Raw genomic sequence first — 12,486 nt, 5'->3', positions numbered from 1 at the left:
TAAAGGTCAGAGCCGCACTATTTGTAAGTAAAAATAAAATCATTAGGAAAATTTCTCCACAATAACAGCCAAACTAATCAATCCCGAAATTTAAAAATCCTGATTAAAATACTGTTAAAAAACCCACATTACTCATATTTCAGGTAACCTTGCATAAATGTCCGTGTGTATTGAGAGACAAAACAAGTTGAGAGAAACACTCAGTAACTTTATACACCCATCCATTCAACCCTGACCTACAGTCTGCCTTGGATTTGGTTCATAAAACACCACCCTCATGCAGTATAAAATGTAGATGGCTCAGATAAAGAAGAAATGGGAGGGCAGCCAAGCTAGCTGAATAAGCATTGCCACTTCAGTTCATCCACTTTGCTTACTTAAAGGTCAAACCATACAAGTTATTAAGAAGCAGGAAAAAGATGAAGAGCTCAGAAACCCAAACTCACCTGAAAGACTACTCACTTGGATCCTGGTCTAGAGAAGTTAATGTTTCTAAGTTCAATAAGACTCACTGTATGACAGCTACAATGCTAGGAGATAACCTGTGGGGTAATTTTTGTCCAGTTGGTTGATTTTTAGGAAGCTGGACTGGGACAATCAAATCACAGAATAACATACGGTTGAAGGTGCCTCTGAAGCTCTCCAGTCTAGCTGGCTGCATGGCTCAGGCTGCATAGAGTCTCCAAGCACAGAGGTGTTACAATCTCTCTCACCTCTCATTCCAGTGTTTGATCACCCTCCCCACAGCAAAAACTTCCTATATCAAGCTTGAATTTCCTATCTTCCAGCTTGTATTCATCCTGTTGTCCCTCCACTGTGCACTGCTGAGTCAAGTCTGGCTGCATCTTCTCTGTACTGTCCCATGAAGCAGCTACAGGCAGGAAAAAGATCCCGCCAAGATTTCTTTGCAAAGGTTGTATGAATCTTATTCTCTCATCCTCTCCATGTATGCCATGTGCTCCAAACCTCCTGGTCATCAGGGTGGGCTTGCTCTAAGATGTCAAAGGTTCAGGGTAAGCACTAGTACATCTTTACAATATATTTTAATATTTTCTCTGAACAGAGCATTTGAAAACTAGGTATTCCAAACAAGTTTAGCCTTCCAAAAAAACCTAATTTTTAAAAGTTGTTCAGAATAACCGCTATTACCACATTTGTAATGGGAGAGGTTTAAGGGAAGTGCCAACTATCAGAACTCAGCACAGTCCAAAGGACAACACGCAATCCTCTAAATACAGGACAAACCTTGTGGATTCTAAGCAACAGCCAAGGGCCAGCACACAATAACAAGCAGCATCTCTACCCTTTGTAGGTGCAGAGACCTCTAAAACAACTGTTGTGTTGGATCCTAAGTCATCCCTGAAGGGATCATTCCATACCTCAATACCATAACTCTGGATAAATATTACAGTTACTCATTAATTGCTTTGAACAGAGCTTAAACTGCATCATCACCATGCATCCTGTTTGTCCCAATCAAGAGAAGATGCAAAAAGACCAGAGACCCCAGCTGAGCTCCAGGTTACTTTAGAACAACACTGTGAACTGTTCTTGGGATGGTCAGGGCAATGATGTGATAAATACATAGATCTGCCATGCAAGGAACAACAGTGATCATTACTTTGTAACAGCTTTTTCTTTGAAATTGTGAATATATTTTCTTTCAAAAGACAACTTGTAAGGTATTATACCATAATACACAAAATAACTATCCACTCTGGACTACTGCAGAAACATTTATGAAAAAACCCACCTCCACATGTTTGCCTGCTTATTGAAGACCAGTAATATATAACATGAAGAGAGAAATTAAAGAAATGGAAAACAGTCACAACATCATAAAACTCAGAAATGTGTTCTAGTATCAGCAGTAATCATGGTCACTATTTTTGCAAGGTACAGATACCTAGGCACTTCACTCCCTGTTTGTGATTTTCTTACCCACTATGTTACAGCTAGCTTTAAAATCCTGCTACAGTCTTCTAGATTCCTATTTATTATCTGTAAAATGTTCAACTTTTAGGACAGGATAAATAAATAACCACTAACAAACACATAAGAATATTGTTTATACATGAGTTTTCTTATGTCCCTTAGCACTGCATATAAAATAAAAAAAAAACAGCTGGGTAGCATGCACACTAAAATATTAGTGTCTAGCATTAAAAAGCAATTCCTTTAAGATGTAAGTGGCTGAATTTTCTTCCTACACAGGAACATAATGCTGTCACAAATTTTTCTCTCAGAAGTGGCACTCCAGGTGATTTAGTAAATAATTTTATTCCCTCCCCTAACAGGAGCACTGGTTAGAAGTAATTTTGCAGATAAGAAAGAGAATGATAGAAGGATATGCCTTATCAATACTTCTACCTTTTTAAAATTCCATTTTATTATACAGAATACCAATTTATACTATTAAAATTATTTAAAGGATGGCTCTGCTTCCTCTCACTTCTTTCTCCATCAGCAACCCTATTGGGGATAGATCTACTCAGACATATACCCATAGAATAGGCTGCCCTGTATTACTATGTGTTTACTTAGTGCTTCTCATAAAAAAACCTGAATACTTTCTAAATATTAATGAATTCATCTTCCCTATGTTCTTGTGATGTACATTTATAGTTTAGACACTACCTTACCATAAGAAAAAAATCAAAGAATTTTGTTTGTATAAGGTCCAGCTGGGATCTTAAACAAGCTCAGCTTCAGAACGCTGAGAACCAATTGCTGAGTTTTCTCAGAGTAAAGGTGTTTATTGGACACTCAAAGAACAGAAGCATAACAAGCATATGGTGAAAAAGAGAGGTTATACAATTTTCCCAGAGTCAAGGATAAATGTGGATCAGCAGCAGGAATAGGAAGCAGTTCTCACAATTCTCTCACTACTCTGTCAACAAGCCCATTTTTCATCCCAAAAATCACGTACTTCAAGTTTTCAGTTTTTTCATTAATTTGTCCTAAACATATTTGTAACAAATGCACATTTAACTACTTCAAAAAGAAGGTTGCATTAAAGACAGCCAAAATTATTTAACTCAAGCAACTCTACAAGAAAGGCTGAAAAACAGCTACTAATACCATACAAAAAAACCAGTATCAAACCCCAAAAACAATAATTTTCTCAATGTGATAGATGGAAAATAATTCCTGCTCTGTTTAGACCTGGCAGTTGTTCGCTCAGAGTTAGGTGGAGACATCTTCATGAATTGCTGCCACACACTGATTGGAGCACAGACAACTCTTAAGCTCTGTGGTTGTATCAAATGCTGAAAGTCTAGCATACAATCACAATGATATTGAAAAAGCAAAATGTTTCTTCCATCATTGGCAGGAAAATGCCTCTGCAAAAGGAAACTTGTTGACCTTATCACTGGGAAACAAAGGGCTGGAGACCAGTGCTATGGAAAGGGAGCTGGGGTCCTGGCTGATGGCAAGTTGACCATGAGTCAGCAGCACCCTGGCACCAGGAGGGCCAAGTGTGTCCTGGGGGGCATTCAGGCACAGCATCTCCAGCCAGGCAAGAGAGGGGATTGTCTTCCTCTGCTCTGTGCTGGAGTGGCTTCACCTTGAGTGCTGGGGGAAGGTTTGGGCACTACAATGTAAAAGGACATCAAACTATTAGAGTGTGTCCAGAGAAGGGTGAATAAAACGGTGCAAGGTCTCAAGAGAAGACCTACAAGGAGAAGATGAGGTCACTTAGCTTGTTCATCTTGGAGGAGAAAAAGCTGAGGGGAGACCTCATGACAGTCTATGACCTCCTCAAGTGAGGCAGCAGAGGCAAGATGCTGATCTCTTCTCTGGTCACCATCAATAAGACAGGAGGAAATGGAATGGAGCTGCATCAGGGGAAGCTCAGATTGGACATCAGGAAAAGAGTCTTCACTGAGAGGGTGGCTAGGCACTGGAAGAGGCTCCCCAAGAAGTGGTAGCAGCATAAAACCTGACATAGTACAAGGAGCACCTGGACAACACTCTTAGTTACATGATGACTAAGGTAGCTCTGAATGTAGCAGGAGTTGGACACTATGATCCTTACTAGTCCTTTCCAACTGCAGGCAATCTATGGTTCTGTGATTGCTCTATCCATAATCAAAACCACCACACATCACATGACAACATCTGGGGAAAGAAATCAAATGTCATGGATTCTTGTTATTAATCACAATCAGAAATTGTGTTTATACCAAGCATTTTGGCTTCTAATAATTTTGTTGTCATCTGTTAAGAACACAATAGTTACACATGAATAACTGTTAAGAATTCATTCCATGTACAGTGTTAATAATTGGAGGGATCAGTTGACCATAACAGATTAACAACCCAATTCAGCACTCATCAAACATTTATATGTATAAACACTTCCTCAGAAACTCCTGACTTAAAGATCACTAAAACAAAAGAAAAAAAAAAAACTGTTTCTGAAAATAAAACTTTCTTTCAGTAGAATTCCTCTTCTTACTAAAATATTCTCAGGAGAGCACAATTTAGAAATGTTTATTTCCAGGAGGACAAATTCAGATGTGCAGGCTTATCCATTTTAAGTATACACTATTTTCAAGTCAGCAATTTAAAAGAGATGAGTAGTGTCAGGAATCTCATCCTAAAACTGGAAGTGCTTAAGCAACTAAATAGGTTCCTACCAGAGGAGTCATATTTTATTCCTGGAAAATTTGAAATTAACATATGCTACTTTTACAGTGCCTTTTACAGTGTCTTCTTTGGTGTATAGAAGCACTCCTATTAATGTGATTTTACATTAAAAAGAGAATAGACATAATACCTTACTGAATGTTGACACAAGACTTCAATGCATTGGTAAGACATTTGTCAGTTTGGAAAGGATTTAAACCATCCTCATAGTAAATTTTTCACTTGCATTACATTTATCTTTTTTAAATAATATCTTGTAATTTTTTCCTCATTCCAAATACATAAATTCTAAGACAGTTCAACACTTTTTCATTAGTTTCTCCTAAATCCATCTTTGGATATTAAATGCCTTTCAAAATTAGCAATTATTTTGCTGTATAAACTACCCATTAAAATAGGGTTTTGGCATTTTCACTTTCAGAAATCCTCATAGATTACACTCCTAATCTGTCATAGCAGTTTTAAATACACTGCCACAGCATACAATTTGGCTATTAAATATAGTAGATTTGAGAAAATGTGCATACTTCAGAGAAAGACAAAAAATGGAGATATTCTTTATGGATACATTTAAGGTTTCTAACTAATGTCCATCCTGTAGAAGCCATAAAAATCACTCCTAGAATCTAATTTCAGCTACCTTTTAAACGCAGGTTTTCCCTAACAGCAGTAATGAACTGGTGAAATACACCAAAAAGAGCCATTGCATTGAACACTTTTGTAACAGCATCGAATATACAGAGAGGAATAGGAATACCCCACACTAAGGTATTAAAATAAATAGTATTTCCTGTTCTTTAAGACACATGTAGACTAAGCATTCCCAGATACCTTTGTGTTGATTTTTCTACTAGAGAGTTGATTCTAAATTAAGGATTGAGTATGCCTACAGCCTGGAGCAAGATGTCCAGAGCCATCAATCAGCATCAATCTCCTCATGCAAGCACTGAGCTGATTTTAGGTCAAAGCTCATTTACAGCCTAGAAGACCAAGGTCCCATTCACACTAAATGCTAGAGCTTTTATTATTTGCCCAATTTACTATGCTAATTTTCCCCAGCAGATGAGTTCCACAGCATAAACTTGTACTCTTTACAGAATATAAGAGAAAGAGTCTCCTAGTCTTTTGTTTCAAGTATTCATCCTGGATGGCTTAGGAGTACTTGCAAGAGTTAGAAACATTCTTCCCATTCTTTCAGACAACCAACAAGACGAGCACTACACTGGACTAGGAGGTGCTTTCCTTAACAGACACAAGTAAACTCATGCTTTAAATGCTGCAATAACCTCAGACCCATGTTTTTCTATACTTACCATCCATGTGGCTGCTAGACAGCAAAATACCTCTACCTCTTCCCTCAGATGATATATGACTGTAATCACTGTATAGTATTTTCACAGGTGAGACTTCCATAAAACTACTATTATTTTTAAAACATTTTAAGTGGATGGCTTTGTTACTTTAACTGAATCACAAGGAGTGGCATCTCTGACCATAACCATTTCCTGTGGCCTTTTTCTCCTATTAAAACTCAAAATGAAAGAACCCAACCATTGCTTTCACTTGGATGCTATACAACTTATTTTTCACAACCTTTTTTTTGCCCTACTTGAAGTACTTTGGTTAGAATTATTTTAAATTGAAAAAAAGGTAACCTAACTATACCAAAGGAATCTAGTTATACATGGCTATGTATCCTCTACTCAGACAAAATTTCCACAATATTGTTAGCTTTCTTGAAAAGAAGTTGCTACACAAGAAAGCTGGCATGGCTTGTTTCTTCTTTTAAAGTATTTCTTATGTAACTATTTCTTATGTAACTATTACATTTTTTTCTTTTAATTATGCTTAGCTCATATTTTGTCCCTTAGTGATAATATTGAACTCTATTTTCAGCTGCAATTACAACAAAGTAAGCAAAGCACACCTTCTAAAAGGACTGGTGACTGCCACCATAACAATGATTTTTAAGCATTTTTTGAGTGCACAAGCATAGGTTGACTGCAGTCTACAAAAACATGAACAGTATATGATCCTCTAATTTAAGATGTCCAATATATGCCAAGATACACAGCATAAAACTTTCAAACCTATACACAACTAAGAAAAATAAAAATACATTAACAGGACTGTAAAAGAAAATCTATTTTGTATTTTCACACAAAGAGCTTTCCACTGTATTTGAAGTAAAATAATTTAAAATACGTAATTTTCAAATTAGTTTTAATTATTTCACTAATGCAAACAGAAGAGGGGGACTAGCTTGTGTTAAGAATAGAATGACAATATAAATAAAACAATCACTGTATATGAATAGCCTGTGCAGTTTAGACATGAACACACTATCTACTACAGATCATATTTAATAATAAGATATTATTTTTAAACTGTAATATTCAATCTTACTATAAAGTAATTTTTATTGAAATAATATGCCTTAAACTTTAATTGGCTGCTAACATACAGAAATTTGGAAAAAAAATTCCAGCAAAAACTGATGGCCATGATAATATACTGGTGTGACTAAAAGCTACACCAGAAATTTTAATAGGATAAGCACAGAATTGACTACTGGGCTTTAAAAACAGAGTAGCACTGAGCTGCTAATCACAAGCATCATTAACTTTAGTTTTAAAACTTAGCAGCAGAAAAACAGAACTTGACCAACTACATGGAATTTCTTTTCTGCGCAACGGCTTACATTCAGGTAACACTAAATGAAGACCAGGTAATATTTATGATGTTACCCTTTTTAAAAGTAACATAACACAGAAAATCACATTTATGTCAACTTCATTGCTTGCTACTCAGCAAAATCTTGGTAGCAATCTAAAATACAAATAGCCCTAGTTTACAAAAAAGGCACTTTTTGTAAACACTTCCAAATCCTTTATCAACCTCATCCCAGCATTAAAACATAATAATCAAAATCAATACTTTGTAAATTATAAACTGATATTGAAAGCAGATGGCATAGGTTTGACATTGCAAAATATATTAGAAACAAAATACTAAGGATGTAGCAGTAAAAGGCAGTAAGAAAGTACAACATTAAATATATCCCACAGTCACTTTTCCTGCTACAACCCCTTCTTAATCAACAAGAGCATTTCATATTTATACCTTATATCAACCCAAGTTTTGGCATTATTTACATAACCATAGAATTTAGTTCACTATATTTAATCTTGCTACCAAGGGGAGTTTGCACCTTTTAATTTTTTCACATGATGTCAACTTTCTTCTGCTGTTCAATCCCTTACTGTCCTGAAAATACTCAAATTATCAATATCTCAATTTCTCCACAGATACACATCACTATGTTTTCACTGACCACATTAGACATTATTGCAAAATTGATGTCTACTCATATTGCAGTCACACCTTCATATTGCTTTGTAGGACTACTTATAATCTACGTAACCTCTAGCACCAGGATCTGGGATCATGGCACTATGAAATTAACTTGCATTCAGGTAAACCATGGAATTCACCCTGAAGTTCTGTAATGAAGAACTGTATTCAGGTTTTTCACATACTCACAATCCACATCATTAATGTGCATTTCCTAAATGCAACTGAGTGTTGAGAGATTAACAAGTGCAGAGGGTTTCCAGGGGAACTGGAACTCTATTTAAAGCCTCTTAGCAATTAACTCAGTGATTAAACCCTAGTTCAGGTGAAGATAAATTAAGGCTATTCTCTTAGAACAACTTTTTAGGTAGACAGTAATAGATTTTTTTCACTGATCCAGTTCTTTTTGCTTGGCAACCATAACAATTAAAAAATTGCAGTCATAAGTGACATGAAAGGACACTTTTCCTATGCCTTGACTGAATTCAGAGATCTAACTGGTCCAGAGAGATGACAGAGGATAAAAAAACTTGCCAAATCTCAGTGTTACTGCTTAGACCACAACATCAGGTAGTGTGAAGTATAAGAGGTAATATAACTCTACACTGATGAGCAGTGTAAAGCAGTCATATTAAAACTTATTTCTTGTGAATTGCTCAGTATCTGCAAGCCATCATGTCCTTGCTACTGTGCCAGCTAGATTAGAGCTAGTACATTCAATCCCACTTGGATTGCAGCACAGCCTAGAAACAAAGACTGCTCCTGGAAATGCTTTTCAATTTTAAGCCCACAGTATTTCCAGTAGCAGTCTAACAGCGTCAATGTACTGTCAGTTGCATAGCAGAAAAAAACATGAACTATATTTAATGATACACAGAAAATACACATTGGATATTAAGTCTTGGCATAGAAATCACTAGGTACTAGTAATAAACCATGGACTAGATAGTAATAGCTCTACATGAAATTACTGTCAGAATAAAATGGAGTATTGACTCTGAAGCATAATTCAATAGTTTAGGGTCTGATAAAGGACTATATATAATAACACAGATCTCAACACTAATATTTGTACTGATCCTTGAAACCGATAAAAGTAAAAACCAGACAAAGACTAGTTTATGGAAAATAATGGGAATCAAATTATATGCAACTCCCTTCACCCATATGACTGAAAATTGTTTCAGAAACCTGTAATGAAGAAGTTTGTTAATCTGCTCTGTTCAATCTACTCTGTTCAAAAGAAAAGCAGCCAAATGATTAATCCTTCCAGTCTGATTTAGTCCTGGCTCCTGAGTTTTCCCAACTGCCAACCACTCTTTTGCTGAATTCAATTTTCTGTAGGGAAAACAGAGGAAGGGGTTGCCACCCTCCTTTGCTGTTTTTGTTGTTAACAACTCACATCCCTTGATCCAAACAAGACCACAGCTCATAGCCAGTGTACTGTTAAAGCTCAAATGCTGTATATGACAACTGAAGCAGTTACAGGTGCCCTCTTTGAACAAAGCATGTTGAAAGGGGAATTTTTTTTTCCCCTAAAAGCTGAAGGATTTTTCCCCAACTCCAGCCATAGGCTCAAAGACAGCCATAGGGCTTCAAGAGAGCTGTGAAACCCTGAGAGACAACTAGTCATGCAGACAGTTTAGAGCTAAACTGCTTTACTCCCTAAAAAACCACTGAACTATTTCTAGAACTCCTGAGGTCAAACTGTATGTGGGGAGGTAAGGATCGAGCATTTATGTCTGACTACAGCTTGTCATACTTACACTGTATGACAAACACATTTTGAATTCCGTAACTACAGATATATTATACAAAAATTTTCAATACCTGGGAATATTTTGAAAGATCATAACCATGTTCAAATACTCATAAGCTTAAGACTCACATATTGTCTTGGCTTAGGGTTTAGGACATATATATATACATCTAAATTTCAAGATTCTAGCACCTGAAGATATTTCAAATATTAACTAAATATTTAGGGATATTAATATGAAACATTTTACTTCCATATTTTACTGAGTTCTTTTATTAATACTTAAAATTAGTACTCATCCTAGGTCAAAATTATCTACGAAGCACAGTGAAAGGTATGGTTTTATTCTCAATACTTATCACAAAAAGAGATTTGTAGGTATATGTACAAAAAATATCATAAAGCCTATGTTCTGTATGCTGCTGGAAAAAAAAAATCTATCATCACTAACAAGATTATGTTAATAAAAAATGGCTTATCTAGGTATGAAGTATTAAAGAGATTCAAAATGATAGGCAGTAAAATAAATCACTGCAAAGGAAGAGTGAAGATTAAAATACTGAAATTTAAGAAAGGAATATCAAAGTTGATTCAGAATCCCATTTATGAATATCATTTACCCTGAATAAGACTGAACTTCAAGAATGATACAAAAGCAAGTATGCAATCTGTCTGCATTACATAAATGTGTATTTACTCATAATGCTTATTTAGTATTCATCAGGAGTATGCTTACAAGACAGGACACTTACCTGATACAACTTCATAAACTTAGAAATTTAAAAAATTAGCAAGAGACTGGAATTTAACAATAAGAAGGCTAATGGATAGCATAGTACCCAGCTTCCAAACTAGCCTAAAGATCTCTCTTCTTCATTAACATATTTGTTTTGCAACATTTCAGAGAAACAAAACCAAAAGTTTTCATGACGTTTATAAGTGGCAGATTCTATTTAGGGATGGAAGTTCCACATGTGACTATCCCAAAATCATATCCTTGATACTGTATGTTGAAAAAAATTCTAAAAGCAAATAGTGGGATTTGAGACTACCACGCCAACAGTATCAAATTTGTATTTGATGCAATTAAATGAAATGCAACTTCCTCAGCATTTCTTCTATGGACTCAGCAAATATACAGCTCTAATTAAGAATCAAGCTCATTAATTCTATTTTTAGAGGATTTTTTGATTCAAGAAAGAAAAAAGTACTTATCTTGAAGAAACGTCTTATACAGATGGACTAGTTGGTGAGAACCTCCCAAATGTCTGCTTACTCAAGATTCTTTTGTTTTGTTCGACTGTTCCATTTGATTTTACAAACATATTATTTTATCAACATTGCTAATGAAACTTACTTGTTAAATATGATTTGGGAGATAGGATATCTACCTGTTAGAGTATATATCTATATTAAAAATTATTCTTACCAAGATGACTTGGAAAAGAACTGGAAAAAGATGGATTTCTTCCAGGAGGCTGTAAAAACATATTTTAAGATTTGTTTAATAACAGAGGAAATGAATTCTTGTTTAACACACTAAACTCACAAGAGGAACAGAGCAGTAGAATAGCTGTTGCCAAGATCCTTGACCCAGAACCTTAGCCTTTGACTACCGCTCAACAAAAATGACCTCCATTTCAGATATTAAACAGAAACAGCAACATTATACTGCTTTGGAAATTACTCCTAGGTCTGCTTCATTGATACTGTTCTACCCACTTGAATTGTAATTAATTTAGCATTTTTTAATGGCAGTAATTAATAAAATACCACAGCTATAGCACTATACATACTATGAAACAGAGTACACCATTAACTGTTTGAATTAGACTCAGCACACGATGAAATTACAAACATGTGGTGTTTTTTTAAAGAACGCCATGTTAACTAACTTCTTGGATTTAACATATGATACTTTTGTCGGATACTTGACAATGCTGAGTAGTAGTGGCCCAAAAGAAGTCACCTATATTCTTCTGCATTTCAAAATCAGACAAGACCCAGCATATATATGCTGAAAGAAAGAATATTCTCAAAAATCAGCAACACTGTACATTAATTCAGTATTTTCTATTGTTGGAGCACAAAACACTATATTCGTAAAGCATGTTTGTCTCATACACTATGATGACATATGAGTCACATGATTACATGCTTTTTACTGTATTATATTGTCTAATTGGAAGAATGATTGTCACCGTTTCTTACACACTATACTAAAAGCCTATTCACTAAACACCACAGAGAACACCCAATTATGTGTTTCACAAATTTTTTCTGTGTCACCACAATGTCATTAAAGTGCTTCTTAAACAATTGGTAGGTTTAGCTTTGTGACACAGCAAAGATAAGACTGCATTAAGAAGCCCATGTGATAAATGTAGAACTCAAACACAGAGAGCATGTCTGGGATCTCAGTGTACAACTCTACGAAGTTGTCTTGCCAGCAGTATGTCAGTTAAAAATTTCAATTTATATTACACAGTTCACTGTGAATAAACAGCAGTTATACCTGACTAAAATAAGTATTTAATTTTATGTTTGAAGCCTTACTGTGTAAAACTCTATATTGGCTTCTCATAAAACAATCAGATTCATTCTGTTTGGTAAGCTATTTGTTAAAAAGAACTCATATACACCTAGAATCACATAGTTCCATTTAAGAACTTTTATTCATGTCCAATAAGATAGGCAAAGGCATTTTTATGGATAGTATA

General features: G+C 35.3%; 1 protein-coding gene across 2 annotated transcripts in view; it reads right to left on the bottom strand.

Annotated features, from left to right (window-relative positions):
* ULK4 (unc-51 like kinase 4) overlaps positions 1-12,486 on the bottom strand; it is a 207,841-nt gene that overhangs the window by 103,469 nt on the left and 91,886 nt on the right. For both annotated transcript variants that reach the window (XM_041466458.1, XM_041466459.1), the window contains exon 30: positions 11,196-11,244. In XM_041466458.1, coding sequence (XP_041322392.1) covers positions 11,196-11,244 — 49 coding nt within the window. The remainder of the gene's footprint in view (positions 1-11,195; positions 11,245-12,486) is intronic.

The sequence above is a fragment of the Pyrgilauda ruficollis genome, unplaced genomic scaffold (assembly GCF_017590135.1).
Source record: "Pyrgilauda ruficollis isolate IOZ18807 unplaced genomic scaffold, ASM1759013v1 scaffold2, whole genome shotgun sequence".
NCBI lineage: Eukaryota > Metazoa > Chordata > Aves > Passeriformes > Passeridae > Pyrgilauda > Pyrgilauda ruficollis.
Note: the sequence above shows the minus strand (reverse complement) of the source record. Positions and strands in the feature narration are given on the sequence as shown.